The sequence below is a fragment of the Miniopterus natalensis genome, chromosome 10 (genome assembly GCF_054644295.1).
Source record: "Miniopterus natalensis isolate mMinNat1 chromosome 10, mMinNat1.hap1, whole genome shotgun sequence".
Classification (NCBI taxonomy): Eukaryota; Metazoa; Chordata; class Mammalia; order Chiroptera; family Miniopteridae; genus Miniopterus; species Miniopterus natalensis.
In genome coordinates, this window is record NC_142090.1 from 70,138,861 (window position 1) to 70,153,731 (window position 14,871).

General features: G+C 40.0%; 1 protein-coding gene across 3 annotated transcripts in view; it reads left to right on the forward strand.

The window, feature by feature from the left end:
• Nucleotides 1-14,871, forward strand: part of HDAC9 (histone deacetylase 9) — a 480,635-nt gene that overhangs the window by 445,827 nt on the left and 19,937 nt on the right. For all 3 annotated transcript variants that reach the window (XM_087821194.1, XM_087821193.1, XM_087821195.1), the window contains 2 exons: nt 2,601-2,716; nt 11,849-11,968. In XM_087821194.1, the coding sequence (XP_087677320.1) occupies nt 2,601-2,716; nt 11,849-11,968 (236 nt within the window). The remainder of the gene's footprint in view (nt 1-2,600; nt 2,717-11,848; nt 11,969-14,871) is intronic.

Below are 14,871 nucleotides of genomic sequence, written 5' to 3' on the forward strand. Positions count from 1 at the left end.
ACGATTAATTCTCATTCGTAAGGGTTACCACTTGCTAGAGTTTTATTCAAGTTTATTTACTTCTGAAATGTAATGTTTTTCTCTTCCTAATGCTGTGAGGTAATGACTCCCGTTTTCAGCTGAGAAAAGTCATGTGTGTGCAAAGAGAGGCCTGTGCGTCCGTTAGACACACGTTCCTGGTCAATGAGCGGGCCTCGTGGGGCTTAGGGAGATATTTTTAACTGGCTTGTTGTACTTACTCTAAATGTGTTTGGAGAGTCTGAAGTACAGGACACAGCTTTCTTCACCTGTCCCCTTGTCCTTTTTCTGCAGCTGGCATGTCATTTGGATGAGCCCTGCCTGGGCCTTTCTGCTAATTATTTCTCAGTCTAGCATCCCAGCCGTTGAGTTCCTCCTGCTCTTCTGCTCTCGCCGCTGCATCCTTCCGCGCTGCGTGGGCTCAGCTCTGCTGTTTCCCACGCACGCCGCCTCTTCCCTCCCAGTAGTTGACATGAGAACCCCTTGCCATCTTTTTCAAATTCAAGCTGTCCGCCCTTCTCCCCACCAAGGCCATGTTAGGTTTTCAGTTCTAAGTCTTCGCATGTCCCTGTGCCCACGGTGCCCTCTCCTCCACCCCCCTTCTCCACTGGCCCCCTTTCCTGAACTACTCTTAGTCCAGCCCCAGCTGCATTATCTTTTCTGAGATTTTTCTCAGCATTCCCAGGATCAGTTGCCACCCCTCCTCCCAGACCCTTTCCAGGGGGAAGTTGTAGAATTCTGTTCCAGCATTTGTTGCCTTGAATTCTAGTGCTTATCACAGTGATTTCTACATAAGGAAATCCTTCTGTCTGAATATCACATAAGATAATATAAGTCATATCATTTTAAATTGATAAGACAGAATGTTGAAGGCAATAGTTTTAGTTGTTTTTTTAGAGACAGGATATGGAAATGAGACATCAAGGAAAAATCAGTCTTTAGTCTTACAGGAAAGACAAGAGTTAGGAATCTGGGGGGAAAAGACGCTCCTAGGAGGAGTTTTTTAAAGGTGCATTTTCTTCTTTAAAAGAAAAGTAACCAAGAAAGAGGCAACAGTAAAAAGGCAGATTCGTCAGAATGAATGCAAGATATAGAGACAGAAAGGTAGTGAGCAAGATATGTTATCTTAAAATTTTATGATGCCCAAGACTTGATGAAATCCCGCCTCACGTTCTTTCCATTGGCATGGCACTTCTGAGTAGAGAAATCTTTAGAATAGAAAGTTGAAATTTAGAGATGTTCCAAGGGAGGGCAAGCAAACATTGCCTGCAAATTGGGAGCTCCTGTTCCCTGGTGGACAGATGGTGCATGAGCCAGGCTGTGATCTGAGAGGTGGGATTGGACCTGCGATGAAACAGGCGGAGGCCAAGGTAGATAAAAGCGTGAAATGGGAAAGTGGTACTCAGGGTGGAGGAGGCCATTTAAATGGGAGCGCAGAGCACAGGAAGGGGGATAACAGGAAATCATGGCAGGCTAGGTTCCATTCGGAAGTGGAGGAATGTGAACTGAAATATTTTCAGTGGAATATTACTATCAGGATCCTATAAGGGAGTCTGAAGGTCATTAGGAAGGTCAGACTTATACAGGTCTGCACCAGGATAAGGTTTGGACTTCTGAACTTTTGTCTTGCTTTAGAAGTACATTCTGGAACTTGCCCCCCTGCCTCTTACCTTAGAGTTTTATCTCCTGGACCTGACCAAACCTTTCTGAACCAGGCACCACCCCATGCTAGGCAGCCAATAGGAATAGTTTCTTTGGTTCCAGCTTGTGGTTTTGCCTTTATAAGCTCTGGCTAGCTGCGTCTTCCCTGGGGTACAGTCCAGGTGGGTCCCTGAATCTGTTTCCAAGATTTCATTTTTTAAAATTCCAAATGAACTTTTGAACTGTTTTATAGCCTCAGACCTTTATTGGTGGACAGGCAGGTGGTGAAACTTGTCTCAACCGTGATCCATCTTACTGGCCGCAGTTTAGAAAAGAGTTTTGAGAAACGACTGTAGTAATTCAGAAGTATTAGGAGAATTTTGCTAGAGTCCCTGAGGGAGTCGTGAGGGTTGAGGGCTAACCCTGAAATGATCATAGTCAGAAGTAGATGAAAGACAATGTAGTGAACAAAATGAATTGACCTGGTAAGCAATCAGATTTGGGCTGAAGAAGGAAATGAGAATCTCTAAGGGTAGTGATAAGCAAAGATAAGCAGGACATATTTTATATTGGAACACACTGAGTTTGATTCACATATAAAGAGAGATTAAAAATGTCCAGCATCCCAAAGGGATTCAGGCTGGAATTTATGAGAGATAAACACAAGAAATATAACTTTTGTGAGAATATTCCGCCTAAAGATGATAGTGGATATCACAATATTGAATGATTTTGACAAGGGAAAGAGAAAATGGGTAAGGCCATGAACTTAGGTGAAATACTCCCAAATTTTTCACCCTTCTTTTTATGTACCAACCTGGTGCTTGTCCTTCAGTTAGGGGGTAAAAACAATGTTCAGTGCTGTATATGTCTTAGTGTATTACTGAAGTTCAATTTTTATGTTTTTTATGAATAAATATGTACTTCTCAATGTTTTTCAGAATCCTCAGTCAGTAGCAGTTCTCCAGGGTCTGGTCCCAGTTCTCCAAACAATGGCCCAACTGGAAATGTTACTGAAAGTGAGACTTCGGTTTTGCCACCAACTCCTCATGCTGAGGTAAGACTCTTGTTATTTTGGTTCCTTTAAAGGTTAGATCTTCCTCAATTAGCCCCCAAAAACAAAGGGATAGTTCTCTATTGAAGTTTAAAGCCACCTGTTCTTAGGGATTTTTCTTATAAATTCATAATGTGTGGAATTTGATAAACTTGACCTTACTTAGAAAGTTTGGATGACAATCAGGTTTGGAAATATTGAAATGTAATCCTCAAAAAAAACCCCACTCACTGACGCTGAGTATATACTGCCCAGAAGTAGAGCAGCTCAACAGTCCTTCCACTTGGTTCTTCTTTATTGTGATGGGAGCAGACCTATCGTAAGTAAAAAACCAACCTCATGCAAACCTCAAAGAAGAACAGTGTAGCAAGGTAGGTTTTATTCAGTTGACCTAAAGAGTAATGAAAAAAAGAATTGGAGCATTATAGTTGAGGAACAGTGGGCTCCACTGAGCAAACATTAATTGAGGACCTACTATGTGCCAGTTATTTTGCCTGGCAAGGGGGATATAAAGATGAGTAAGATATGAACTCTGTCCTTGAAGAAAGAAATATTAAAGGAAATGGGTCTAAAATTACACATGGTCATTTTTTTCTGATTGTATGCAGTCAAGTTTATTAACATTTGTTTTTCACTGCGTGGTTTATTGAATCCAGTGATGTAAGAATAGAGGAAAACCAGTTAGAAGCGGCAAGAAGTTGTCTGTGTAGTTTCTGTGTTAGGCTAAGCCAAGGCTACGGTCTGGAAATAGCTACTCCTATGGAATCAGCTGTGTTGAAGTTGCCATCAGTTGACTGAGATTCTCAATTTTTCTTTCCTGTCATTTTAATGCCTCCTTACCATGCATTGCTCTATGCAGGGAAAGCTGGTGCGATAACTTCTCGTTTGTGACTTGCTTCTTCCCTTGTATTTTATAGAGTCATGGTACCGTGGGCTGAAACAGACTGATCAAATCTCTGATTCTTCGATCACCTGTATAGCTTTCCTGATATGTAATTATGAAATTTCTACTAGAACACTTCTACTTATAGGTCGATCACTCACACCACTGTCTCCTGAGACAACCTTGTTGATTTGAGACACTGAGCGTGACTGATAGAAATGTCTTCTGTATCTTATGCCACAATCTGTGTCTCTATAATTTTATACACACACACTCACACACGTGCATACACATTTATAATAAATTATTTATAAATTATAAAATTATTAGGCCAAAATATCATTGAAGGCAGGAATCCAGACCTTATTCATCATAAGCAAAGGACCGAAGCCAGTGGGGTCACTTTTGCTCCTAGGACATGTCTGTACTTGGGTTTTGGTTTTCAGGACCTCACAAAGCTCAGGAGATAGAAAGCAAAGGCCAGTCTGACCAAGGAGAATAATCTAATAGGGGACCCTACAGACCTTAAGCTGGGATCCCAAAGCCCATATCTATGCTACACTGACACCCCCACCCCCAGAGGTGTCCTGATGGGGACCACAGTGGGCAGAATCTTGCCCTTTTTGGAACCAGGAGCTAGTCCCTGCATGGAGTTGTAGCCCAAATTTACATAACCTCCAACTATTAATTTGCTTTAGAGTGCCCCAGTTTTGGAATTCCCCTGAGTTTCTGGAACAAGCAAATGTAAATTCTCTCTAGGGATCTACACCTTTATTCTAAACTTCAAAAATTTCCTCAATTTTCCAAGGAAAATGAGCAGAGTAGATAGATGCTGTCTCGCTTGTAACCATCTTTTAGCTACTTGAAGAATAACAGTTCTGGCTTCTACATTATCTCCAGCCCCTTCGTCTGTTTCTTACCATACTGTTACCTCTCTTTCTCTTTTTAGTCGTCTTTTCCAAAACATAATACCTGATGGAATAAATGCCTCCCCTATATTTGTGGCCATAGCTGCAAGTGGAATTCTTAGACTATTGGTTATAGGTATTGTATTTGTTAGTGCAATTCTGTCTCCAGTATTGGTCAGTTTTCTGCCACCCTTTAGTTCATTTACAGGAAAAGAACAACTTGGTAACAATTATTTTTTAAGAACGTTAGATTTCCATTTGTTCTCATTTTAAAGAATGCGATTCTCGGTAATAGAAGGAATACTGAAGGGTTCTCTGGATGAACTTTTTACCCTTGGAAAATTAAAATGACACACTAGACTACATTTGACAGAGTGTATGGTTCTTAGAAATTCATTGTTAGTGCAAAAAGGTGCAAAAGACCACTTTACAGCATGACAGTATTTTATAGGTTCAGAAACAGCAGCACGGGATTTTGATCAGGAAACCATATGTAGTAGAAGTATAATTTTAAAAAGCCAAGGGAGTGATGAACACAAAATTTAGCATGGTGGTTACCTCACAGGAGGGAGGAAGGGGGTAGTGACATGGTCGATGAGTAAAGAGGAAGATACACAGATTCATTCACTATGAGCACATATATATGCATACAGCACTTAGTACCACATAAAGGAACACCCAAGAAATATTATATATTCATGAGATTGGAAATAAATGGAAAAGGTGAGATTTTTCCTCTTTGCGTCAAGCTTTCTGTGACCTGTTAAATTAAAATCGGTGTCCCAGATTGTAACTTTAAAGGTCCTATCTTTATATTTCAAAATATATTCAGTGGAGAATGTAAATGAAAGGAATTTTAATCTGTTTTATATTCCTAAAAGGTTTACTGTCACAAATATTTGTTTAGATATTTGTGTAGATGCCCAAGAATTTCAGCTAATTGTTGAACATATTCTGTCACTATGAACTTTCCTTCTACCCCCACCATTTAAAAAAAAAAATAACAAAAACAAAAACACCAAAAAAAAAAAAAAAAGCCAGAAGGAAATGTGATTTAATGGAGTTTGAAAGAGTAGCAGTATTTCTTCAGGTCAGTGCCAGGACGTTCACCTCCAAAGCTGGAAACACTAGTTCAAAAGCAAGCGGTGACTTACCTCATAATGAATTAATTGTGTGCCTGAACTGTGAACCAAAAGGCCAGGTGGGCAGACCTTTCTGCACCGATGGGTAGCCTCTCCGTGGCCCAGAACAAAAAATTCCACCCTGATGGCTAACATGTGGTTTTCTGCTGCATTGCACTTACAGAGGTCTGTAATTGTAATTCAGACAGGAGAGGCGAGGAGATAGCACAAGTCCAACAAAAACTCTCAGCCAATTAATATCTTAGCTTTGTAACACTAAGCGCTTCCACTTAAACTAGAGAAAAGAGGAACAAAATATTTTCAGTCAATTCTTGAATCAAAACCGTATTGAATTTAGTATGATTTTGAAAGACATCTTCTAAGATTAATAATAACATAATTTCATATCAACAAATATTGGGGGGGGTATGAAGAATTAACATCATTAACTACACTTTCAAAAGCCAAGTTAGTTGCATACTTCACCATTTACAAAATAGGCTTATTCTATCATCTTTACTTAAAGATGGAATGAGTTTTTATTTTAAAATAGTGTAACCACGGGTGAGTTTTTATTTTAAAATAATGTAACAGTGCCTATGTGAATGAATGTTTTATTCTGCGACCTGTGAGTAGAGAAGCATATCACCTAATTCTTTGAGAGCCCAAGTCAATGAAAGGGATTCTACTCCCTTCTGCTCCTTGGGAAATAGGAAAGCAAGTCTGTATCTCAGGCTGATCTTAGGCAAAAAGAAAATTTTTTATCTTGTAATTCGCATGCCCTGCATAATTTAGATACAGGTTAAGACATAAGTAGGAGCCCGGCCAGCATGGCTCGGTGGTTGAGTGTCGACCCATGAACCAGGAGGTCAGGGTTTGATTCCCGGTCAGGGCACAGGCCTGGGTTGGGAACAGCACAGAGAATTGAAATGTTTGGGTCTTCCATTCAGAAGGCTTCGTGGGAGCCTGGCTCCAAAACAAACCACTTTGTTCTCATTGGTTAAGCCCTTAAACTTGCCCTGAACCTCTGATCTAGTGAAAAGCAGCAATCCCTACCCCACCAGCTTTGGAGGGAGGAATGTGTGTTTGCAAGGCAGGTGGTACATCGGGAGTGGGAAGCAAGTTCATTCCTCGTTGTTATCAGTGCTGACTCCTAATAGGGAGAGCTCATTAGCATGTTTGTCTTGAAGCCAACAAATCTCATGTGCGAAGGAGTCTCCATCTGCTCTGACCAGTTCTGTTCCATTTCTTCTGTTTCTTACATATGCTCAGTCCCAAACTCAAATTGTTGGAGCTACTTCCTTTACTCATTTGAAAACGTGGCTGGGGAGCTGAAGCCTAAGGAGTTTCTCTTTCCAATTCCAGTCAGAGATGTCTTTACCTATCTGGTTACTTTATTGTTAATACTGTGGGCTTGTGGGTTCAAGTATGTTTCCACGAATATCAGCACCATACTTTTAGATTCATGGATTTATTTGATAGCTCTTCTAACAGTAGCCAAGCAGCTGGTTTATTTCTAGTTGAACATTAGTGGCTGGCTCTGCTGTGCTATTTTTTAAGTAATTTTTTCCAGCAGATACGAACGATTTCTTAAAAGGATTCTAATAATAAGGTTAAGTGCTCTAAAATCGTCGGAAATGTTGCTGTTTTGCCCCAGTCTCACATGACTCATCTGCCTATTGTTTCATAATAGTTGTTGTGACATTTGTTGTAAATGTTATGCTCCCTTCTGAGTGGGCGTAGGGCTATGGTTTTAGATGGCAGCAAATAAAAAAACCGCTTTCTCCCTCCTGGGGGAAAAGAGGTTGCTATGACAAAGGAATCATTTACTAGGAATGACATGAGTCAATATTGTAAAGCAAGACATCAATGCCTTTTAAATGCAAAGGAAGTCTTGTTAAATGATTTTTTTTAATTTATTTTTTTTTTGTTGTCTCCAAACCATTTTATAGTAATACATGCTTGGGTGTTCCATAAAAATAAAAACTTAGAGATTTTTACTGCCTAAAACATTTCTTCAACACGTGGAGATGTTGGTTTTCTATCAGCTGTCTGAAAGGAGAGTAGAAAATAAATAGTATCTTGAAAAATAGCCTGAAAGGCATAGGCAGACATTAAAAGCTTAGATTTGTTGGTTTTCAATGTGGTCTCTTCTTTTTAGATAGTCTAGATTCGGGGATTGGGACATTTTAAAGACAAAACAGACATCTTCCTGGATGCTATTCTTTTTGTTTTGTTTTAATTTATCTTTATTGTTGAAAGTATTACAGATGTCCCCCTTTCCCCCCCATTGACCCCCTCCCGCCCTACTCCCACCCCCTCCCCCAGCCTTCGCTGCACTAATTGTCAGTGTCCATGGGTTATGCCCAGATGCTATTCTAACTTAGACACACGAATTTATCAGACAGAGCTAGTCAGAGAGGCTTCAGTCTTAGGCAGGAGGATCTGATGACCAGGGAAGGTCTAGATTTAAAAGCCAGGAGTTAAAAGCCAGTGAGTGGCAGAGCTCAAGTGCAAAACACTTAGACCACACTTCTTTTCCCTTGGCCTGACTGCTTCTCACCTAAACCCTGTAGAGACTTACATTCCTTTTCTAATGCTCCTGCGCATTGTAGGTAGCTTTGAATATGCAGTAAACTGAAAAGTCTACATCCAGTTTTTTCTATGAGCTTCTTAAAAAGTGGGTGTTTGTTTACATATCTCCTGTTGTCAGGCGTCATCTGTTGACCTCTTTGCCTTATTTTCTGTTTATGTGGATTTCATTTATGTGGATTTCAGATATTACCCATAAGGTAGGCTTCTAAATACTATGATGGTGAGAAAAGTAATTAAGTTTGGAAGATCATTATTAAAATGTGAGGAGACCTCCCCTGCCCCAACACCTGGCTCAGGCGTATCCCTCTTCTCGAGATCATGCTCTTTCTGGTGAAATGCTAGTTACCCATGAAAGCCTGGTTTAAAATCGACACCCTGCTCTGAGCCACTTACGTTTGTAACCCTCCTCCAGCGATAGTGATGATTACAGGCCATCAGGATTAATTCTCCACTTCTCTGTGCCCCCGAATAGCACGTGGACTTACGTGCTATAGGACCTCTGTGCACGCCCACCACCCAATACCACAGTCTTCATCTAACTTGTTACTCGTTAGTTGCTTTGTGAGTGTTAAGTGAGATCCATTTATATATTTAATTTTTTCATTTTATCTATCTGCAGCAATGGTTTCTGGTTCTGAAATTTTTTTTAAGATCGAAACCATCTAGCACCTACGTTCTAAGATGGGAAACGTGGGCTTCTTAGCCCGGCACTGGTTTCAGGGCTGGGTGGGTTTCCGACCTGCTTCCTGGGAGCACCCCGGTTTGGCCTGAAATGCTCGTGGGCTCCGCACAGGGCTGGGCTGGCGGGGCCGTTGGCCTCCCACCAACACTGGGCAGGACCCTCCGCTGTTTGAGGGCGACGGTGCCTCTCGCCACCTGTTGTTTCTGGCTTTCAAGGGTGTCTGCACCCTGAACTGTGTAGAATACAGCGCTGGGTTCTTATTAAATGACATTGACCTGGACCTGATAGACTGCTCCCACCAAAAAGCCAAATGGAGGAAAGCTGTATTTAAAGAAGGTAATCTGGAGAAAGCCTTCTTCAGGTCTGTTAAGTCACTTGCAGTTCTAGCCGTCCGAAGGTGACATAAGTGCTCGGCCTGCTTCTTCATCTGTAATCCAAGGGAAACAAACTAAGTGACATCCTAGACCCTGAAGTTCACCGTCTCTATGGGAAGACCTGGGAAGTGCCAACTGTACCGAGTGACCTAGGTCAACTCAGGACTTTCCTTGCTTCCTTAGGAGTTGACTCCGTGACTTAAGGATCCTCACATCTATAACGTCACCAGGTCTTTTGCTTTGTCCTGCCCAGGTCAGCTGGATGCTTTTATTTTCCATGCGCCTCAGGGCCTGGTTCTGCCTCCTCTCTAAAGACCCGTGTTCCCCATGCTTTTTTACTGGTCCCCTTATCTCTCAGCGGTGGCTGCGGAGTGGTGGGTAGCTCTTGTGCAGCAGAACCTGAAAACAGGTCCTGTAGCCTTGCTGACTTTTAAAGTCAGCTGATCCCGTTGGGAACCAGAGCTGGGGAGATCACTCTGTTTCTCCGTCTATAACATGAACACGATGGTAGCTGGAGAGTGCCTCTGAAAAACCCCTGGCGCAGGGCTTGGCACAGGCTAGGTGCTGAAAATCAATACACTGTCGTAGGAAATGGAGACACTCAGTTTTGATGTGAAACTACAGGGATCTGAAATCCCATAGTAAGAATATTCCCAAGTTCTTTCACTTTCACGTGAGTAGCCAGTGTGCCAGTGCCGTCTGAAGAGAAAACTTCTCTCACTTTAGTATATGTTTGTGATGACGTGGGAGGATATCACAGAAGTTCTGTCTGGGAAACAAAGATAACCTCTTTTTTAGGTCTGTGCTGTCTTTCACTGTCATTCCCATAGTGCATGTCAAGGCTCAGTGCTGTGGGAAGCAGATACAACCTTGAGTGAATATTATACATCATTCCCAGTGCTTACTTTCCCACGTATATTTCTCTTCCATGAATACAGATAAGTGAGTGAAATATCCCTTTATTATAAATTACATGCTGTCAGTGAGCTAGTTAAAACTTTTACTTCCTCAAACATTAAAATTTATGCTAAAAGAATATTCATGTAAACACAATAGTAGCTTATCTTTTTCGTTAGAGCAAATATGCAACTGTTTCTGATAACCCCTAAAATAAAATTGCGGCCTCACACATTGCAGTGATGAAGTCCTTTCCAGCAATCTTCATGCCGTGGCATTTTAGACAACTTTGTAGAAGGTTACCTATAAAGTCAACCTCCTGTTAAAAGTTTCAGTACGCCTCTTGATTTTCATGCACAAATATCTGACTTGTTTTTAGAGAAAGAAAAAAACCACAAAATCTGAGTTAGCTTGGAATTTCAAGCTGCAATGAGAAAAATCCACGTTTAACCTCTGCCTTTAGGATCCTAAGGCTATGACTCATCTGCAAACAGACCTATGATTGAGGTGATGTTTTGGAATAACATCCTGTGTTTTGGTGGCGCATCACTCTTCAGTGACAGTCTGAGCTTGCATTGTGTGAGCACATGATATTTCCCCCAGTTAATTGATATCCCAGGTTTGTCCAGGGGAAAATCTACAGCTCCCCCAAACATGCTTGACAAGTTATTATATTTACTTTAGTCAAAGCCCGTGTGTGCAATATCCCTCTTGGAGGTGGTCTATTATTGGAGTCCCATATGCTTTTTGTTTGGGAAGAAAGCAGTCACTGTGTCATACTGTTACATGGAGTATTCTTTTTCAGGGATGTTGTTCCCTTGGGGACCATATCAGGCCAGAGTTCCTTAGTCTAATAAGACCTTTGTAACTCTTTTTGTATAAGAGTTCTGGGAGGGAAGCAAGAATTAAACAGAAAATGTAATTCAAGCAACCATATTAGGCCACATGTGGGAAAACCTGACTCTTAGTATTGTATTTTAAAAAGGTATTTGTTGTTAAAAAGGACTGTGATGCCAAAACGTTTAGCGTATTTCAGTGAAAATGAAGGCTATTGTGGCACAGGGAACTAATAATGCTTTACATCTACTTCAGTTTCTAAATATGAAGGATCTAAAAAGCACCACACAGAGTTGTCTACTCACAAATTTTATATTAAAGCATACGATTAATTATTACAAAAGTCCTATATGGTGGTATTTAATCTAAGATTTCCTTGTGTGAGCTTTCCCATCAGTAAAATGTTTAACCCACATGAAGACAATGATTTTATCTACATATATATTCATCACTCAGTAATACAAAAATGTATATATAACTCATAAGAATTACTCAGTGTTACTGTTGTACTTTACTGATTGATGTCAAACACACTGATTTTGGCCCATAAAGCTGGAATTATAAAAAAGAATTTTGCAAAATGAACGTGGAAGCCTTTTCTTCAGATTTTATAATTATGTGTGAGGAAGAAAATTTTAACTTAATTCTTACATTTAACATCTGGATACAGAAATCCTAAAATAAATAATCAAAATACTTAAAATTATTTTGACTAAATATGATAATATAAAACCTATTGTCTGAAATCTGAACATTTCACAGTAAAATTTGTGGTACTATAATCTTTTGAGACTCCCCTTTCACTTTCCCCCCTTTCCTTTTCTTTTCTTTACAGCAGATGGTTTCACAGCAGCGCATTCTCATTCACGAAGATTCCGTGAACCTGCTCAGTCTTTATACCTCTCCCTCTTTACCCAATATCACCTTGGGACTGCCAGCCGTACCTGCCCAGCTCAGTGTAAGTCGCCCCACACAGCGGCCTAAAGCAGCCCGAGGGGTATTTTCACAGGGGATCTCTCATTTCTCATGGATTTAGACTTGAAGGAAACTCGGTAGAAACCACTCTCCTTTGCTGTTTACTGAGTTGTTCAAAGATGTTCAGTTTAATTTCAAAGGAAAAATTAGACTGGTTTGTATAATAATTTATAAAAATAATAACTAACATTTGTATCATGCTTCATAGCTTTTGTTTGTTTGTTAATCATCGCCCAAGGATATTTTTCCCATTGATTTTTAAAGAGAGGGGAAGGAGGAGAGAGAAGCATGGATGTGAGAGAGACACATTGATTGGTTGCCTCCAGCACGCGCCCCAGCCAGGGGCTGGGGATCGAACCTGCAACCCAGGTACGTGCCCTTGATCGGGAATCGAATCTGAGACCCTTCAGGACACAGGGCAGTGCTCTAACCACTGAGCAACTCTGGCCTGGGCAGTAATGCTTCATAGCTTTAAAAAAGAAAGCACTTTCCAGCTATTTTATTAGCTCCACACGACCATCCCATGAATCAGAGATTACCAGCCACATTTTTACAAAAGAAGAAGCTGAGACTAGTAATATTGAAAAGTCCAAGAGCACAGAGCCAGTCAGTAGCCGACCTAAAGCTCCACCCAGGCCAGTGCTGAGAGGTGTAGCTTCTATCTAAAGCACAGCACATATGTTTATAGAATTTATTTTTCTGCGAATGACTTTATTTTGAGAATTTATGTTACTGACTATCGTACTGAAGAATACGTATCTGGAAAACCTCTTTGAGAACAATATTAAATTCTTCCCAGGAGACTTAAAGTGAAGAAATTACTTTAAAAGTCCTGACAACTGAAATAGGATCTTGTGGAGGTAATTGTCCAACTAGCAGAAGACAGCAATAATTATTTTATACGTATTCCCTAAAATAATGGAAACTTTTGTCATTGTCAAAGATTTTTAAGCTTTACCCAGAATAATTCATCTATGAAATGTGTGAAAATTAAATCAATTGCAGTTATGCAAAGGTCGTGTGATACATTGGGTTTAAAGAGAAATTTGTTTTAACCCTTGGCACCAATTTTGTCAATCTTTATTTATTTATTCATTTTAACCCTCACCCGAGGATATTTTTTCCATTGCTTTCAGAGAGAGTGGAACGGGGAGAGAGAGAGAGAAACTTCAATGTGAGAGAGACACATCGATTGGTTGCCTCCTGCATGTGCCTGACTGGGGCCAGGGACTGAGCCTGCAACCAAAGTACGTGCCCTTGGCCGGAATCATACCTGGAACCCTTCAGTCCACAGGTGGATGCCCTAACCATTGATCCAAACCGGCTAGGGCCAATTTTGCCAATCTTCAGAAGCAAGTCTTTCCCTGAGTGTAACTTGTCAAATTCACATCTTTTATAATATTCCAAGGTTAGGAAATTATAAAGAGTGGACCATTTTGTGACCTCATTTATTTTCAGAATATAAGACCTGTTTATAGGATGCTAATTTACACAAACACACCTATAGTGACATTTTTAAATGACAGATTTGACCTTGGGTTCAGTAGTACATATTATAAAACCAGTCTAAGGTGTATCTTCTATACTTGGTATTTTTAACAGAGTGGAATGTGGTCTTATGTGATACCGTTACTTACAGCAGTGAGAAGAAAGCAAGATTTAGATGCTGCTATATATCTGGGGATTGAAGAGAAGCTTACAAATACCAAATTCAGTTATGCTCTTGAAATTCTACATGCAGCATTTGTAAACAGTTGGTTCTAGCAAAAAATGAAAAAGGAATCAAGGATGGAACTAAACCTAAATATTCCTGCATGATATTTTCAAACCTTCACTTATTAAAAATTATTTTTCTCCCAGTCCTGTTTTTCCCATCTCTTCTCACGATAAGCAAATACTGACACAGAAACTTCTTATGACGCATGAATAAGCATTTTAGATCCACTCCTTTTTGCAGGCTCTAAGTCACTCCTATCAGCTAACACAAACACACACCACTTTTCATGTGGTGAGGTAGAATTTTTTTCTCAAAGGGCCGAGTACTGAAGCCAGACCATTTAATGTTTTGATGGTAATACAATTTGGTGCCGTTGGATGAGTAAACCAGTGCGGTTTGGATGGAAGTTTCATTTTTCTTTGCTTCCATTTTGGTGTAGATGAGGCCATCACAATTAATTTTTCAAGCTTAGCATGGCTTTGGCAAAGGGACCTCTAATATTCCATTTCCCCACTGAGTAGTGGGAAATTTTTAAGGAAAAGAGGCCAGGAGAAGGAATCGCTGCTGGATGAAACATCGCGTTGACTTGCCGTGTGACTAAGACGAACCATTTACCTCTTTGTCCTGTAATTTCTCCATCACTGAAAATTGCTTTGCTTCCCTGGTGCACGGTAATTTTGAAAGATGAAACATGAGTTTTGAAAAGAAACATGCCACATAATTTTGAGGTATTAGACTTCTGCTTTTGTAATACCAAAATGACCACCATTCATTAAATTCTTTGAATAGGGTAATTCATTATTACTATTGATGATATAATTATTATTGCCTTATGACTGTTATCATACATTTCAAGTTCTTAATAGCGTTTTTATTTGATATAATTCCACTTGGAGTTTATTTTATTAAATAAAAGTATTTGGAGTGTCATTTTCAATATTTAGAGAGTTGGGGATCTGTTATGAATTAATATAAAATACATGTTCAAATCAAATTTCTGCACATTTTATACAACCTCTCATTGAGTTATCTGAAGAATTTTATTTTAAAAATTAAATATTGGAAAGTTGGGGCTCTGCGAACTTATTAGAGGGCATGTAGAGAAAGGACAAATTGTTCCTTCTGCTTCTGATTCTAGAATCACAGACCGTTTCATCTCTAGCTTCTTA